The 19137-nt window shown below is 48.2% G+C and overlaps 1 protein-coding gene across 1 annotated transcript in view; it reads left to right on the top strand.

The window, feature by feature from the left end:
* LOC139261990 (protein NDNF-like) overlaps nt 1–6956 on the top strand; it is a 145703-nt gene extending 138747 nt beyond the window's left edge. Inside the window, exons 4-5 of the mRNA XM_070877160.1 lie at nt 5166–5713; nt 5825–6956. Of these exons, the coding sequence (XP_070733261.1) occupies nt 5166–5713; nt 5825–6661 (1385 nt within the window). The 3' untranslated portion in view covers nt 6662–6956. The remainder of the gene's footprint in view (nt 1–5165; nt 5714–5824) is intronic.
* The last annotated feature ends 12181 nt before the right edge of the window (nt 6957–19137 follow it).

Below are 19137 nucleotides of genomic sequence, written 5' to 3'. Positions count from 1 at the left end.
CCTCCCTACCTCTGTAACCCTCTCCGGCCCTACACCCCTCCCTGTCTCTGTAACCCTCTCTGGCCCTACACCCCTCCCTACCTCTGTAACCTTCTCCAGCCCTACAACCCTCCCTATCTCTGTAACCTTCTCCAGCCCTACAACCCTCCCTATCTCTGTAACCCTCTCCGGCCCTACACCCCTCCCTACCTCTGTAACCCTCTCCGGCCCTACACCCCTCCCTATCTCTGTAACCTTCTCCGGCCCTACACCCCTCCCTATCTCTGTAACCCTCTCCGGCCCTACACCCCTCCCTATCTCTGTAACCTTCTCCAGCCCTACACCCCTCCATATCTCTATAACCCCCTCCAGCCCTACCAGCCTCTCGAGATCTCTGCGCTCCTCCAATTCTGGCCTCTTGCGTCTACCCGATTTTCTTCGCTCCACCATCGGCGGCCGTGCCTTCAGCTGCCGAGGTCCTAAACTCTGCATGTTCCCCCCCCAAAACCTCTCTCCCCTCCTTTAAGATGCTGCTTAATACCTCCCTGTTTCCCCAAGCTTTTAATCACCTGCCCTAATATCTCCTTATGTGGCTCGGTGTCAATTTTTGTTCGATAATCACATCTGTGAATCACCTTGGGATGTTTTACTACGTTAAAGGTGCCATTAAAATTCAAGCTGTTGTTGTATTAGATTGATGCGTCAAAACTCAATGGCCGCCAGTGAGTAACGCGGTGTGGTTGAATTGGGCGTCTGACTCACAACGTAATAAACAAGTGGTCTTTCATTGCTCAAGTACATCGCGTCCTTGTTTACAGCTCAACACATGGGTGCCTCCAGCTGAGTGTCAGCCATAGTCTAGTGAGTAGCACTCTCGCCTCTGAGTCCGAACAGTGTGGCTTTTACATAAGAACATAAGAATTAGGAACAGGAGTAGGCCATCTAGCCCCTCGAGCCTGCTCCGCCATTCAACAAGATCATGGCTGATCTGGCCGTGGACTCAGCTCCACTTACCCGCCCGCTCCCCGTAACCCTTAATTCCCTTATTGGTTAAAAATCAATCTATCTGTGATTTGAATACATTCAATGAGCTAGCCTCAACTGCTTCCTTGGGCAGAGAATTCCACAGATTCACAATCCTCTGGGAGAAGAAATTCCTTCTCAACTCGGTTTTAAATTGGCTCCCCCGTAGTTTGAGGCTGTGCCTCCTAGTTCTAGTCTCCCCGACCAGTGGAAACAACCTCTCTGCCTCTATCTTGTCTATCTCTTTCATTATTTTAAATGTTTCTATAAGATCACCCCTCATCCTTCTAAACTCCAACGAGTAAAGACCCAGTCTGCTCAATCTATCATCATAAGGTAACCCTCTCATCTCTGGAATCAGCCTAGTGAATCGTCTCTGTACCCCCTCCAAAGCCAGTATATCCTTCCTTAAGTAAGGTGACCAAAACTGCACGCAGTACTCCAGGTGCGGCCTCACTAATACTCTATACAGTTGCAGCAGGACCTCCCTGCTTTTGTACTGCATCCCTCTTGCAATGAAGGCCAACATTCCATTCGCCTTCCTGGTTACCTGCTGCACCTGCAAACTAACTTTTTGGGATTCATGCACAAGGACCCCCAGGTCCCTCTGCAGCACAGCATGTTGTAATTTCTCCCCATTCAAATAATATTCCCTTTTTTTCCAAGGTGGATGACCTCACATTTTCCGACATTGTATTCCATCTGCCAAACCTTAGCCCATTCGCTTAACCTATCTAAATCTCTTTGCATCCTCTACACAACCCGCTTTCCCACTAATCTTTGTGTCATCTGCAAATTTTGTTACACTACACTCTGTCCCCTCTTCCAGGTCATCTATGTATATTGTAAACAGTTGTGGTCCCAGCACCGATCCCTGTGGCACACCACTAACCACCGATTTCCAACCTGAAAAGGACCCATTTATCCCGAATCTCTGCTTTCTGTTAGCCAGCCAATTCTCGATCCATGCTAATACATTTCCTCTGACTCCGCGTACCTTTATCTTCTGCAGTAACCTTTTGTGTGGCACCTTATCGAATGCCTTTTGGAAATCTAAATACACCACATCCATCGGTACACCTCTATCCACCATGCTCATTATATCCTCAAAGAATTCCAGTAAATTAGTTAAACATGATTTCCCCTTCATGAATCCATGTTGCGTCTGCTTGATTGCACTATTCCTATCTAGATGTCCCGCTATTTCTTCCTTAGTGATAGCTTCAAGCATTTTCCCCACTACAGATGTTAAACTAACTGGTCTATAGTTACCTGCCTTTTGTCTGCCCCCTTTTTTAAACAGAGGCGTTACATTAGCTGTTTTCCAATCTGATGGTACCTCTCCAGAGTCCAGAGAATTTTGGTAGATTATAACGAATGCATCTGCTATAACTTCCACCATCTCTTTTAATACCCTGGGATGCATTTCATCTGGACCAGGGGACTTGTCTACCTTGAGTCCCATTAGCCTATCCAGCACTACCCCCCTAGTGATAGTGATTATCTCAAGGTCCTCCCTTCCCACATTCCCGTGACCAGCAATTTTTGGCATGGTTTTTGTGTCTTCCACTGTGAAGACCGAAGCAAAATAATTGTTTAAGGTCTCAGCCATTTCCACATTTCCCATTATTAAATCCCCCTTCTCATCTTCTAAGGGACCAACATTTACTTTAGTCACTCTTTTCCGTTTTATATATCGGTAAAAGCTTTTACTATCTGTTTTTATGTTTTGCGCAAGTTTACTTTCGTAATCTATCTTTATTGCTTTCTTAGTCATTCTTTGCTGTCGTTTAAAATTTTCCCAATCTTCTAGTTTCCCACTAACCTTGGCCACCTTATATGCATTGGTTATTAATTTGATACTCTCCCTTATTTCCTTGGTTATCCACGGCTGGTTATCCCTTCTCTTACTGCCCTTCTTTTTCACTGGAATATATTTTTGTTGAGCACTATGAAAGAGCTCCTTAAAAGTCATCCACTGTTCCTCAATTGTGCCACAGTTTAGTCTGTGTTTCCAGTCTACTTTAGCTAACTCTGCCCTCATCCCACTGTAGTCCCCTTTGTTTAAGCATAGTACGCTCGTTTGAGACACTACTTCCTCACCCTCAATCTATATTACAAATTCAACCATACTGTGATCACTCATTCCGAGAGGATCTTTTACTCGGAGATCGTTTATTATTCCTGTCTCATTACACAGGACCAGATCTAAGATAGCTTGCTCCCTTGTAGGTTCTGTTACATACTGTTCTAAGAAACAATCCCGTATGCATTCTATGAATTCCTCCTCAAGGCTACCCCATGCGATTTGATTTGACCAATCGATATGTAGGTTAAAATCCCCCATGATTACTCCTCTGGGCTTCCGCAGTTTTGGCTTGATTGGAGGTGAGATCGGAGCGATTTATTGAATGGTGACTGGCAGGGCTGAGCCGGTTGCAAGTGGTTAAACATTCTGCCCTTTTCTGGTGTCAGCCAGGGCTCAGTGGGCAGCACTCTTGCCTCTGAGTCAGATGGTTGTGGGTTCAAGTCCCACTCCAGAGACTTGAGCACAAAAATCTAGGCTGACAGTCCCAGTGCAGTGCAGAGGGTCGATGACTTCTTCATCAGAACTTTCGAATGTTCATAAAGGACACATTCTTAAGGGGCACTGAAAGGGGGAGAGGAGGAAAGAACAAAAGGGAAGGTCTGTGATAGGGTAAAAGGCAGGAGAGATTAGAGAGGCAAAAGGATGATGGGCCAAATTGAAATGGTAATGGCAGAAGTTAGAAAAAGGTTAGTCTAGATAGGGTGTGAATGGCGGGGTAATGACCAGCTGCCATTGGAGACAAAGAGGAAAAAAACTTAAGCTCGAGGGGGAAAAGGGACCTAAAGAAGGGCAGAGGTTATGGTGTGAAATTGTTGAACTCGATGTTCAGTCCAGAAGGCTGTAAAGTGCCTAAACGAAAGATGAGATGCTGTTCCTCGAGCTTGTGTCCGAGGACAGAGAGGTCAGAGTGGGAATGGAGCGGGGAATTAAAGTGACAGGCGACCGGAAGCTCAGGGTCACACCTACGGACTGAACTAAGGTGTTCCGCAAAGCGGTCATCCAATCTACGTTTGGCCTCCCCAGTGTATCCCTCAAACTATAACTTGCCGTTCCCTAATCATTACATAATGGCCGGCCTCTCATCTTCCACCCTCCGTAAACCTGAGGTCATCCAAAACTCGGCTGCCCCGTGTCCTAACTCACAACAAGTCCCGTTCACCCACCTACATCGCCGGCCTACATTGGCTCCTTGGCAACTTCTCGATTCAAATATTCTTCATCCTTGCTTTCAAATCCCTCCATGGCCTCGCCCCTCCCTATCTCTGTAATCACCTCCAGCCCCACAATCCCCCCGAGATGTCTGCACTCCTCTAATTCTGGCCCCTTGAACATCCCTGCTTATAATCGCTCCACCATCGGTGGCCGTGCCTTCAGCTGCCTGGGCCCCAAGCTCTGGAACTCCCTCCCTAAACCTCTCCGCCTCTCCACCTCTCTTTCCTCCTTTGAGATGCTCCTTTAAAACCAATCTCTTTGACCAGGCTTTTGGTCACCTGTCCTATTACCTCCTTACGTGGCTTGGTGCCTGTGAAACGCCTTGGAACGTTTTGTTACATTAATGACGCTATATAAATGAAAGTTGTTGTATTGATTTGCCTCACCTTGTCTCTTACTCTTTTTAAACTTGGGTGGCACATCTATTTCGGAAGAAAATCGTTCCCTAACTACAGCAGCAATGAGTCTCTGGGAATATTGTCTATTGACTGGGATGGAAGAGGATACACATAACCGGGCTGGTTAGTTCAGTTGGTTAGAGCGTGGTTCTAATAACATCAATCGCAGTATTATTTTGGGGCACTAAGGGAATCAGGGGATTTGGGGATCGGGCGGGATAGTTGAGTTGAGGTCGAAGGTCAGCCGTGACCATATTGAATGGCGGAGCAGACTCGAGGGGCCGTATTTGTTTTATTCATTCCTGAGATGCGGGCATCGCTGGCAAGGCCGGCATTTATTGCCCATCCCTAATGTCCCTTGAGAAGGTGGTGGCGTGATGCCTTCTTGAACCGCTGCAGTCCGTGTGGTATTGCCTACGCCTGCTCTTACGTTCTTATAACCTTATCGTTTCTTCTGTCAACAGGTGGATCGGAGCCTCTTAGTTTACAGAAAGGTCCCAGGGAGCCTGTTCATGGTCAAAGCGTGGAGCTGTTTCACTATCAAGGCAACGACGTTGAATCTTACCTCATTGCTGACGGCCCAGCCGGCATCTACAGACTGCAACTGGTGTCGAAGGAGAGGGACACCATGTTTCACCTCTATGCCACAACCAGCCCTGAATCCGACCAGCCGTATCCCAAACTGCCCGGCGACTCGCGGCTGGAGCTGACTTTTGTGGGGCACACGCGAGTCTCCCTGGTGTGGAAGCCGATTCCGGCTACCTCTCGGTTCCGCCAGCCCGCGCGCTACTGCGTGGTGGTCAACAAGGAGCACAACTACAAGAGTCTGTGTGCCGTCGAGGCGAAGCTCAAAGAGGGCGGGGTTTTCGAGAAGGTGCGGGGGTCGGGGTCCGGCCGGGCGACGTCCGCGTCTCCGCGCCTGGGCCGTGTGGTCAATTACCCGTCGCTTGGCCAGCCGGAGAGGCGCGCTCCCAGCCTGGCATTGGACGGACCGCCTTTTCGAGAGGGTCACATTGGGCGAGCTCCGAGAAAGAGCGTGATTGGCCAGTCGGCCGCGTGGTCTTTCGGAGAGGACCTCCTCCAGAACCCAACTGTGAGCCGACGGCCCACGCCGCTTTCGGACATTCGGAAAACCTGCACCGGCACCAAAAACGTCTGCACCGTGTCCCGGCTAAAACCCGGCACCCACTACTACTTTGACGTCTTCGTCTCGAACCCGCTGGCCAACGTGAGCTCGGCCTACGTGGGGACGTTCGTTAAGACCCAGGCCGAGGTGAAGCAGAAGGTGCTGGAGCTGAAAGGCCGGAGGGTGACCGAGATCCTGGTCAAGCGCGGCACTTCCCGGTCCCTCCGGTTCAGGCCGGTTTCCTCGCACCGCTCGGTGACGATCTCCCTTCAGTCCTGCTACCAGAAGGTCCACCTGCAGATCCGGCAGAACAGAAAGGTGGTCACGTCCCGCACTGTCGAGGGGGTCAAACACTTCCAGCTGGTCGGCAAGCCGAAAGCACGATACCTGCTGCGTCTGAAAGCGGGCAGGGGGAGGCCGGCCTTGCTGAAAATTCACGTCACCACTCACCCCGGCAAGCAGCCCTTCCCAACTCTCCCCGGCGACACCAGGCTCAAAGTGTTTGACCGCCTGCGTGCCTGCTCCACCTTGACCGTCGCCTGGCTCGCTGCGCGGGAGATGAACAAATACTGCCTCTACAGAAAGCTGGTGGCAGGCAAAGAGAAGCCCAGAGAACTTCAAAACCACTGCCGTGACCCAAAGGCCAGGAGCAAGTTGGAGAAGGTGAGTTGCCAATATTTCCATGGCTCGAACCTTCAGAAGGCTGTGATGACGGCACGGATTGAGGGTCTGGAGCCTGGGAAGTCCTATCTGCTCGACGTCTATGTGACAGGCCAGGGCAGGCATTCCGTGAAATACCAGAGCAAGATAGTTAGAATGAGGAAGACATGCTGAACTGTGTGATTATGATGTCTTCACCTCCTCACCCCCCTCACTCCACCCTTCCTCCGGGGGTTTCAAAGCCCAAGCTTGGGGGCGTTGGGGTGGTGGGGTGACCACCTGGCCTCTTGCTTACCCTGTCTTCTCTCGTATTCTCTTCACGCTTTGGGTGCTGGGTTTCACCTCAGGCCGCGTCGCCCAAGGATTCTCAGAAACCTAACCGGACCAGCCACATAAATACTGTGGCAACAAGAGCAGGTCAGAGGCTGGGTATTCTGCGGTGAGTGTCTCACCTCTTGACTCCCCAAAGCCTTTCCACCATCTACAAGGCACAAAAGTCAGGAGTGTGATGGAACACTCTCCACTTGCCTGGATGAGTGCAGCTCCAACAACACTCGAGAAGCTCGACACCATCCAGGACAAGCAGCCCGCTTGATCAGCACCCCATCCACCACCTCCAACACTCACTCCCTCCACCACCGGCGCCCCCTGGCTGCAGTGTGTACCATCTACAAGATGCACTGCAGCAACTCACCAAGGCTTCTTCGGCAGCACCTCCCAAACCCACGACCTCTACCACCTAGAAGGACAAGGGCAGCAGGTGCATGGGAACACCACCACCTCCACGTTCCCCTCCCAGTCACACACCATCCTGACTGGGAAATATATCGGCCGTTCCTTCATCGTCGCTGGGTCACAATCCTGGAACTCCCTCCCTAACAGCACTGTGGGAGCACCTTCACCACACGGGACTGCGGCGGTTCAAGAAGGCGGCTCACCACCACCTTCACGAGGGAGATTAGGGACGGGCAATAAGTGCCGGCCTTGCCACATCCCGCGAATGAATAAAAAAAAAAAGAAATGGAAAGACGAATGTGAAGTCCGCTCAGTCGACAAATGTAACCGTCCCTTTCGCGCACTCGAGCAGGAAGACCTCAACCAGTGTGGCGATGCTGATCCAATGAAGCCTGTTTAACCATTACCTAATTCACTTTGTAAAGTACTTACAAAAATTTTATAGACTGTGCAATTAATATAAAAGGACCATATTTTGTGTACAATATGAGCTGACATTGTATTGTGAGCGTTACTCTCTCTTTACTCTGTCTTTATAGATTATAGTCATTTACCCTCCTCCCAACAAGAAATCCACCTGCTTTTTATTTGTGCTGAGATGTCTGGTTATCTTTCACTGCTTGTCTCTGAATAGCAGAACCGGGAGGTTCTACCAATTTGGAAAGATTGAACAGACAGAGGCTTTTTTCTCTGCAAAAGAGAAGGCCGAGGGGGTGACCTGATCGAGGTCTTTAAAATGATCAAAGTGTTTGATCGCGTAGACATAGAGAAAATGTTTCCACTTGTGGGGGAGATAGAAACATTGAAACATAGAACGATAGATAATAGTTGCAGGAGTAAGCCATTCGGCCCTTCGAGCCTGCACCACAATTCAATATGGTGGCACCCCACTTGTCGCTGCCTGCTATTCTGAAAAGGACCCGTTTATCCCGACTTTCTGCTTCCTGTCTGCCAACCAGTTCTCTATCCACGTCAGTACATTACCCCCAATACCAGGTGCTTTAATTTTGCACACCAATCTCTTGCGTGGGACCTTGTCAAAAGCCTTTTGAAAGTCCAAATACACCACATCCACTGGTTCCCCCTTGTCCAATCTACTGGTTACATCCTCAAAAAATTCTAGAAGATTTGTCAAGCATGATTTCCCTTTCATAAATCCATGCTGACTTGGACCGATCCCTTCACTGCTTTCCAAATGTGCTGCATCTTTAATAATTGAACTAAGAGCCTTCAATATAAGATAGTCACTGATTAATCAACCCTTTACCCAGAGCGTGGTGAGAATGTGGAACTCGCTACCACAAGGAGTGGTTGAGGCGAATAGTATCGATGCATTTAAGGGGAGGCTTGATATGTACTCGAGGAAGCAAGGAATAGGCTATGCTGATAGGCTGACATGAAGTTAGAAAAATATTGTAACCTCAGCTCATCCGCTGCTGAAGCCCTCGTCCATGCCTTTGTTAACTCTAGACTTGACTATTCCAACGCACTCCTGGCCGGCCTCCCACATTCAACTCGCGCCCCCCCCCCCCCGTAAACTTGAGGTCATCCAAAACTTTGCTGCCCATGTCCTAACTTACATCAAGTCCCATTTAACCATCACTCCTGTGCTCGCTGACTTACATTAACTCCCGGTCCAGCAACGCCTCGATTTTAAAATTCTCATCCCTCATGGCCTCACCCCTCCCTATCTCTGCAATCACCTCCAGCCTCACAACCCTCTGAGATGTCTCCGCTTATCTAATTCAGGCCAATTGGGCATCCCTGATTTTAGCCCCCACCTACATTGGTGGCAGTGCCTTCTGTTGTCTGGGCCCCAAGCTCTGGAACTCTCCACCTCTCTACCTCTCTTTCCTCCTTTAAGACGCTCCTCTTTGACCAAGCTTTTGATCATCTGCCTTAATATTTTCTTATGTGGCTCGATGTCAAATTTTGTTTCATAACACTCCTCTAAACGCCATGGGACGTTTTACTACATTCAAGGCGCTATATAAATACAAGATGTTGTTTTTCGGAACAGGAGGAGGCCATTCAGCCCCTCGAGCCAGTTCTGCCTTTCAATGAGATCACGGCTGATCTATACCTCAACTCCAATTACTGCCTTTAGTGCATATCTCTTGATACCCTTACCCAACAAAAAAATCTAGCGATCTCAACCTTGAAAGCTCCAAATGAACAATTATCCACAGCCTTTTTGGGGGAGAGAGTTCCAGATTTCCAGCACCCTTTGTGTGAAGAAGTGCTTCCTGATATCACCCCTGAACGGCCTGGCTCTGATTTTAAGGTGACACCCCCCTTGTTCTGAACTCCCCCCACCAGAGGATATACTTTCTCTCTCTATCTACCCGATCAACTCCTTTAATCATCATAAACACCTCAATTAGATCACCCCTTAATCTTTTATTATTCCAGGGAATCCAAGCCGAGTCTATGCAAAGTGTACTCTTAATTTAACCCTTTTATCCCCGGGTATCATTCTGGTGTATCTGCACTGCACCCACTGCAAGGCCAATGTATCCTCCCTAAGCGACAGTGCTCGTAACTGAACAGAGTTACCCCAGGTGGGGGCCTGGCCAAGGTTAACCGAAGCATCACTTCCTCACTTCTGTATGGACTGTAGGCATTTTGTGTGCCTGACCGTGTACTTCAATAAAAAATATTGCTGCACTGCCTGCTGTGTTGATGTTTGTGACCCCAGTAACTACCCGTGACGATCAGTTTAAGTATGAAGTTGGTGAACATAGAAAATAGGTGCAGGAGTAGGCCATTCGACCCTTCGAGCCTGCACCACCATTCAATATGATCATGGCTGATCATGCAACTTCAGTACCCCTTTCCTGCTTTCTCTCCATACCCCTTGATCCCTTTAGCCGTAAGGGCCACATCTAACTCCCTTTTGAATATATCCAATGAACTGGCCTCAACAACTCTCTGCTGTAGAGAATTCCACAGGTTCATAATTCTCTGAGTGAAGAAGTTTCTCCTCATCTCGGTCCTAAATGGCTTACCCCTTATCCTTAGACTGTGTCCCCTGGTTCTGGACTTCCCCAACATCGGGAACATTCTTCCTGCATCTAACCTGTCCAATCCCGTCAGAATTTTATATGTTTTTATGAGATCCCCTCTCATTCTTCTAAATTCCAGTGAATATAAGCCCAGTCGATCCAATCTTTCTTCATATGTCAGTCCTGCCATCCCGGGAATCAGTCTGGTGAACCTTCGCTGCACTCCCTCAATAGCAAGAACATCCTTCCTCAGATTAGGAGACCAAAACTGGCATCTCTTTGGGATGGCTATATTCGGACCCGACTGCTGCCAACGAGCTGGAAGTAGATGCACATGCTCAGTTCCAGTGGGTTTTTTTCTTTGTTGTCCCCGAACTTTCCAAAATGAGGAATTAAGAAGCGGATAAAAAAAAAATCTTGCCCAGTTGTAGTTTAATTTATTGGGGGTGAAATTGGGGTTGGAGCTTTCTGTTCCTTCGGGCGAACTTTCCGACCGGAACAGTTTTTTGCGGATCGTCGCGGAGCAACGTAGGATTGCGGTCGGAGGCCTAGTTTCACAGACCAGCGTACGGGAACATGTCCTCCACGTACCTATTCGTATCCCGGGATCACGTGGGGCTGGACCAACAATCACTGTGCAGTTTTCTCATTGATAATAACGGGAGCTCCGTTTGTACGAGCTCTGATTACTATCAATGAGAATGACCCCAAAAAAACAAGAAACACAGCACAATAAATTTTAAAAAACACCTCAAATATTTAAAATTAATTGAAATTGAATATTTTAGAAAAAAAAAGTATTTTCTTAATGTGTTTTCATAGGTTTAAAAATAAACTTACCTTAATGGACAGGGTTTTTAGTATAAGTATGGGTGATTAAATTACATTTTTCTATGTTTTAAAACTCTTACACTGGTAAAAGTACACCTTTTACCAGCCGTAAGAGTTTGAAGGGCATTCGCTGGGCATGAGTTGGGCAAATTGAAACTTATAAGATAATGAGGGGGCTCGACAAGGTGGATGCAGAGAGGATATTTCCACTCATAGGGGAAACTAAAACTAGGGGACATTGTCTCAGAATAAGGGGCCACCCATTTAACACTGAGATGAGGAGAAATTTCTCCTCTCAGAGGGTTGTAAATCTTTGGAATTCTCTTCCTGTGGAGGCCGGGTCATTGAATATATTTAAGGCGGAGATAGACAGATTTTTGAGCAATAAGGGAGTGAAGGATTATGGGGAGCGGGCGGGGTAGTGGGGCTGAGTCCATGATCAGATCAGCCATTGAATGGCGGAGCAGGCTCGAGGGGCCGTATGGCCGGCTCCTGCTCCTAATTCTTATGTTCTTCGGTAAATAGCCCAATCTCTCCCGTGCAGATGTCCTACCTGTGGAGATGCGTAGGACCTGTCGGAAGAAATTTTGACAGATCGGAAAAACCGGTTTTCGCCGCATACGCAGCGCGCCCCGGGAACTGACTTTTGCGAGGTCTCGTCAGGTCAGTGCGCACTTCATACACACCCAGAGAGGCTGGAATTTTCGGCCCATTCATTGTGTGAATTGTAGAATTTATTCGGGTCTGAGCCACTTGTTTGAAAGCGGGTTGTGATCTGCCTCAGTGTTTCTGATGTGACATTTCTGCTCACAGCTCCCGCATTGACAGCCCTGACCAGTGATATAGATCTCAGTTCCTACTCCCGTGGTGTTGAATGCTTTTCAGTTACATTTGACATGTGGAGGGGGGGGGCGCGCTGGTTCAAAATTAATCGTCGAGATTCCTATAAATCAACAGATTCCTTCAATTGACTTCAGTCTAGCGTGATGGCAACAGTCTAATCATCATCATAGGCAGTCCCTCGGAATCGAGGAAGACTTGCTTCCACTCTTAAAATGAGAGGTGGCTGTACAGTCCAATTCGAGAGCCACAGTCCCTGTCACAGGTGGGACAGTCAGTGGTTGAGGGAAAGGGAGGGTGGGACAGGTTTGCCGCACGCTCCTTCCGCTGCCTGCGCTTGTTTTCTGCACGCTCTCGACGACGAGACTCGAGGTGATCAGCGCCCTCCCGGATGCTCTTCCTCCACTTAGGGCGGTCTTTGGCCAGGGACTCCCAGGTGTCGGTGGGGATGTTGCACTTTATCAGGGAGGCTTTGAGGGTGTCCTTGTAACGTTTCCTCTGCCCACCTGGGGCTCGCTTGCCGTGTAGGAGTTCCGAGTAGAGCGCTTGCTTTGGGAGTCTCATGTCTGGCGTGCGGACAATGTGGCCCGCCCAACGGAGCTGGTCGAGTGTGGTCAGTGCTTCGATGCTGGGGATGTTGGCCTGGTCGAGGACGCTAAATTGGCGCATTTGTCTTCCCAGGGGATTTGCAGGATCTTGAGTGATGGCAACAGTCTATACAGGTATACCCCATCGCCTCCCCTTTTTTCAAAAAATAAAAACATTTAGAATTTTACAATTCTAAAATTGGCTTCCTCATCGCAGAGCCACTGTCAACGTTATTTGTTAAATTTGTTGGTTATTTGTTAAATTTGTGCAGCTTCCAGTCATTGTCAGGAGTCACTCCATTTATTTTAAGCAATCTTCCATTGTTCAGTTGACAAGCAATGAATTCAGTCTAATGTTTATAAGCATTTGATTTTTTTTTTTACTTTAGCATATAAAACAATCTAAAAGTGGAGTATAATTTGTTCCGAGTATAACGTACTATACAAGCGGAGTTTAGTCAGCAGATTTGAACGTAGTCATGCGCTCATCCGTGTATATTTCTCTGTTGCAAAACTTAACACAAAAGCTTCTTTTTGATACACTGTTTTTCTCCGATCGAACTGGAACTGGCATGCCTTATATGCTCGTTCCTGGTCATTGCACAGTCCTTCACCCGATCCTTCTGCACACAAGTTCACATTTCTCTATGACACAGGGACGGTGAGTGTGCTCACAGCTTTGTAGAGCAGTTGACTGGTTTCACTTCAGTCCCCCACTCCTGATCTTTGGGCACCCTGTGCGGAGGGGAGCGGGCAGGTCGGAAGGCCTCCTCGAAGGACTGCTCCTGGGCCTGGCCAAGGGGGCCATCAGCCGGTCCAGGCAGCGGGCGGTCGAGGGGGTCGTTCAGCCCGACTGCCTGCCTCTCTTCCTGGAGATGGAGCACGCGGAGTCGACCGGTAAGCTCGCGGCCTTCAGCGAAAGGTGGGCAGCGGAGGGACTTGAGTGCATCATCACCCCCGGCAACCAAATTTTCATTTGATTTGTTTAATGTTCAAAGTTTAATTTGTTTATTTGTCGGTTTTAGTGCCTCCTTTTAAAGGAGGCACTTGATTTATAGTTTTGCTAAAAATAGTTGTAGAGCGGTTGAGTGGGAGTGGCTTAGCCAGTCACGTGATGTTCACAAGACTCAATAAAACCCCAGCCAGTTGGGTTCGGGGGATCCACGATGAGGCAGCTGGTTGTGAGCCTGGTGGATGAACTGGTAATGTGTCGTGTGATTGTTAAACCTTTGCTAATAAACAACTAGTTCTTAATAGCAATGTGTTGCTATGAATTCTTAAGCAAAGAACCCATGGAGCAAATACATTACAATCATAACAGTTATAATCTAAACATTGCATTACTATCAACATCTCAAGGCCTTACTTCAATCTTGAACACTGGCTATTGCTAGGGTGATCGGTAACTCTTTCTCTCTCTCTCTCTCTCTCTCTCTCTCTCTCAACTATTGCTAGGCGAGGGTAGCTCTCTCTCTCCCTCACGTACCAACAGAGGAGTTCTGCAGGCCTGAGTTATACTGCTGGCATTGCATCTTTCTCTGGTCAAGGGGAAATTGCATTTCTGTTGACTGCACAGCAGTTTAGAAAATTAGAAAGAACTTGCATTTATATAGCGCCTTTCACAGCCTCAGGACATCCCAACGCACTTTACAGCCAATGATGTACTTTTTGGAGTGTAGTCACTGTTGCAATGTGGGAAACGCAGCAGCCAATTTGTGCACAGCAAGCTCCCACACACAGCAATGTGATAATGACCAGATAATCTGTTTTTAGTGATGTTGGTTGAGGGATAAATATTGGCTCCAGGGCACCGGGGATAACTCCCCTGCTCTTCTTCGAAGTAGTGGCTGTGGGATCTTTTACGTCCATCTGAGAGAGCAGACGGGGCCTCGGTTTAACGTCTCATCTGAATGACGGCTCCTCCGACAGTGCGGCGCTCCCTAAGCATTGCACTGGGAGTGTCAGTCTAGATTTATGTGCTCATATCTCTGGAGTGGGACTTGAACCCACAACCTTCTGACTCAGAGCTGGGAGAATAAGAGAGAGACAAAGTGATTTCCCCCACTATTGGGGTGAGGTGGAAGGAGGGAGCTAATCTATGAGAAGGCAGAGAAAAATAGAGAGAGATCCTGTTGAGGCATGGAGGGAAGGAAAGAGAGAGAGAGAGAGAGAGAGAGGAAAATCATAGGCTCCATGCGTGATTTCCGAACATGAGCTCTCAGCGGGTGGTCTGAAATAGGCAAATAAAAAAGCAAATTGTTATTTAAATGGGGACAGAAAACAAAATACCGTGGTACAGAGGGACCTGGGGGTCTTCGTACATGAAACACACAAGGTTAGTATGCAGGTACAGCAAGTAGTCATGAAGGCAAATGAAATGTTGGTCTTTATTGCAAGGGGGATGGAGTATAAAAGTAGGGAAATCCTGCTGCAACTGTACAGGGTATTGGTGAGGCCACACCTGGAGTACTGCGTACAGTTTTGGTCTCCATATTTAAGGAGGGATATACTTGCATTGGAGGCTGTTCAGAGAAGGTTCATGAGGTTGATTCCGGAGATGAGGGGGTTGACTTATGAAGAAAGGTTGAGCAGGTTGGGCCTGTACTCATTGGAGTTTAGAAGAACGAGAGGTGATCTTATTGAAATGTATAAGATTCTAAGGGGGCTCGACAGGGTAGATGCAGAGAGGATGTTTCCCCTCGTGGGGGAATCTAGAACTAGGGGACATAGTTTCAGAATCATTTAAAACAGAGATGAGGAGAAATTTCTTCTCTCAGAGGGTTGTAAATCTGTGGAATTCTCTGCCCCAGAGAGCTGTGGAGGCTGGGTCATTGAATAAGGCGGAGATAGACAGATTTTTGAGCGATAAGGGAATAAAGGATTATGGGGAGCGGGCGGGGAAGTGGAGCTGAGCCCATGATCAGATCAGCCACGATCTTATTGAATGGCGGAGCAGGCTCGAGGGGCCAAGTGGCCGACTCCTGCTCCTATTTCTTATGTTTTTATGAAACATTACCCGGTGGCTGGTGTGCAACGGCCACCCCACGTTAAAAAAATCCACGCACAGGCATCTTCCACCCTTCAGGATGTAGTTCGGGATCCGGAATATTAGGTCCTTCATTGAAACACCTGTGAACTTCTTGAGGTGGGAGCAAGTCATCCTCGACTCGAGGGACTGCCGATGATGTTGATATCCGGTGGGTCCCTGTGCTCAATTCAAGGCATTCCAATAATGGGCAAGTAACATTGTCAGGAGGTAACCTTTGCATCCAAAGGTGATCGAGTTTGTGGAATAAGGACCCCGGCAACGATAACTATGGAGAGTTTGGAAAAGTTAGGCCTGTTCTCCTTGTAGCAGAAATATTTAAGAGGTGACCTAATGGAGGTTTTCAAGATGATGAGAGGTTTTCATGGGATCAATAGGGAAAAAACTATTCCCTCCGATGAAAGGGTCAATAACCCGAGCTCGTAGAATGAAAATCACTGGCAAAAGATCCAGAGGGCGGTGAGGAGAAATGTTTTTCGCTCCGAGAGCTGTCGGGATCCGGATCACTCGACCGGCATTGTGGTGGAAATTGATTCCGTCGATAACTTTAAAGGGGAGTTGGACGGGTACGGGAGGGGGAGGAGCTGACAGGGTTATAGACAACAAGCGGGGGAGTGGGACTGAGCACGACTGCTCTCTCAAAGGGCCGGCACAGACACGACGGGCCGAATGGCCTCCTTCTGTGCTACAAGTTTATGGATTCTATAATACTGAAGAACAATGTATAGTTCAAGAGGCAAACTACATGGGGCCATATTGCAAGAAGGCCAGTTGACATCAACCATATAGGGAACTGGCTTTTTAACCATTATAAATCCATTCTCAGGATGTGGGCGTCTCTGGCAAGGCGGCATTTATTTATTTATTTTTTTTTTTATTCGCAGCCAATCTTTCCAATTCTTTGTCAAATCACAAACGCCAGAGGTCACCTTGCACACATCAAGGATCACTCTGCGCCAATGCTCTTAGCCACTGCACCGTTCCTGGAAGTACTGCAATACCAGGTTCGTGCCATGGAGGTGGATGGGTCAGGTCCCCCACACACCTCCGTGGAGGTGGATGGGTCAAGCCACCCCACCCACCTCCTGTTTTTTTGAGAAGCGATTTATTGCCCATCCCTAACTGCCCCTTGAGAAGGTGGTGGTGAGCCGCCTTCTTGAACCGCTGCAGTCCGTGTGGTGAAGGTGCTCCCACAGTGCTGTTAGGGAGGGAGTTCCAGGATTGTGACCCAGCGACGGTGAAGGAACAGCCGATATATTTCCAAGTCTGACTGGGAGGGGAACGTGGAGGTGGTGGTGTTCCCATGCGCCTGCTGCCCTTTGTCCTTCTAGGTGGTAGAGGCCGCGGGTTTGGGAGGTGCTGCCGAAGAAGCCTTGGCGGCCTTTCTCCTGTGCCTAACAAGTCTTGCATTAAACGTTCTTCTGTTTGACAGTGAGTGGGTTTGCTGCCCGCCGACCGGTTTAATCTCCGCTGCTCCAAGTTACTCCCGGCGTCGGTGAGGCTGGATTCTGTACCGGTTCCATCGCTGCTCCCTCGCATCATTCAACAGAGGTTCGGAGTAGGAATAATGTGTTGATTTGGAGGGGGCCCCGTTACCCCGTTACCCAGGAGGAGATCGAAGCACTTCATCGCTTGTTTGACTGGGCCTTCCTCCAATCTGAACCCAGTGTCGTGACATTTTTAAAAGAAAGATTTGCATTTATATAGCGCCTTTCATGACCATCGAGCGTCTCAACACACTTCACAGCCAGTGAAGTACTTTTGGAGTGTAGTCACTGTTGTAATGTGGGAAACGCGACAGCAAATTTACGCACAGCAAGCTCCCACACACAGCAATGTGATAATGATAATGATAACAGATAATAATCTGTTTTTTCAGTGATGTTGATTGAGGGATAAATATTGGCCAGGACACCGGGGGGAACTCCCCTGCTCTTGTTCAAAATAGTGCCGTGGGATCTTTTACATCCACCTTGTAATAAGGCTGCCTTGCTCTTTTCGCTTCGTTGCTTTAAACGTCGAATTACGCATACACTCAGTTGTAGTAAAGGCAGGATCGGGTCTTCTATTTAAACATTCATACTAAACAAACCAAATATGAACACTTCACAAAGGCAGCTTGCTTCGGTTTCCATGGCTGCTTGAGACACACACCTTCTGAATGTCCAGTGTCTCTGCTGTCTGTGCCTACAGTTCATGAGAGCCTCATCTTTATACTGAAAAAGCCTTTGAACTCTTATTCTTTGCATTTAGACAATCATGACTAACTGCTTTCTGAATCGTTTAACATACAGACTATTATTCCCACCGTAACAAGGTACTCAAATACTTAACATTGTTTGTTTAACCTACAGATGTCATTAAATAGTAACAATGGTACAATCAAATATTTAACATACAGACAATGACCAGTTATTCATCTCAATGGCTGAAGGCACCACATTGTCGAACAGTCTCTTTCGATCCAAAACTTCCAATCTTCCTGTTTTTAAATCCACATTTCAATCTTCCTGTTTTCTTAATCCAAACTTCAGACCACGTGCTGAAGCAAAGAGTTCAGAAATGCGTGTCCGTGCTCCCACAGATCTCATCCAAAAGACAGCACCTCCAACAGTGCAGCACTCCCTCGGCACTGCACTGAGAATGCTGGCCTTGATCCTTATGTTCAGGTCCCTACAGTGGGATTATGAACCCACAACCTTCATGACCCAGAGGCCAGAGAGTGCTACCCTGCTGAGCCACAGCCGACACCAGCAAAGTAAGATCTCTTGGACCCGGGGAGGTACACGGAAGGCGAGACTGAGTTACAGATCCCCCGAGCCTTTTGCTCCACTGCAGTGTCTGAAGCTCCAGGTTGACACATTGCATGCCTGCCCTCCGAAAGGAGTCGAAACCCAGGGGGGGGTCACAGTCTCAGAATAAGGGGCCGGCCATTTAGGACTGAGTTATGGAGAAATTTCCTCACTCAGAGGGTGGTGAATCTGTGTAATTCTCAGAGGGCTGTGGAGGCTCAGTCGTTGAGTATATTCAAGGCTGAAATCGATAGATATTTGGATATTAAGGGAATCATGGGAGATGGGGATCGGCTGGGAAAGTGAAGTTGAGGTCAAAGATCAGCCGTGATCTCATTGAATGGCGGAGCAGGCTCGAGGGGCCAAGTGGCCGACTCCTGCTCCTATTTCTTATGTTCTTATGTAAACCACTGCCACTGGCTTTGGCTTCCATCAGAAGCCACTGACCCAGTCCCGAAGGCAGAGTGACCACAGAAGGCCAGCGACGATTTGACTCTGAAAACATTTCTCATCCTTCACGTCCAACAAATGCCATAGAAGTCACCCACCTTCAACGACGCATTAAAACACTCGAGTAATTAGCTGTGGCATCGTTTGGAACCTGACAGACAATTTAATCGCTCTGTATGCATCAAACAAAAAGAGTGATCCTGTTTTACTAGGTGACTGGGATTGTAAATATAGGAGGAGGCCATTCAGCCCCTCGAGCCTGTTCTGCCATTCAATGAGATAGAATCATATAAAAATTATGACACAGAAGGAGGCCATTCGACCCATCGGGTCCGTGTCGGTCGAAAAAGAGCTAACCCGGCCT

Source organism: Pristiophorus japonicus, chromosome 4 (genome assembly GCF_044704955.1).
Source record: "Pristiophorus japonicus isolate sPriJap1 chromosome 4, sPriJap1.hap1, whole genome shotgun sequence".
In the NCBI taxonomy this organism is placed as follows: domain Eukaryota; kingdom Metazoa; phylum Chordata; class Chondrichthyes; family Pristiophoridae; genus Pristiophorus; species Pristiophorus japonicus.
The sequence above is the reverse complement of the archived record's forward strand: the minus strand, read 5'-3'. Positions and strand labels throughout refer to the sequence as shown.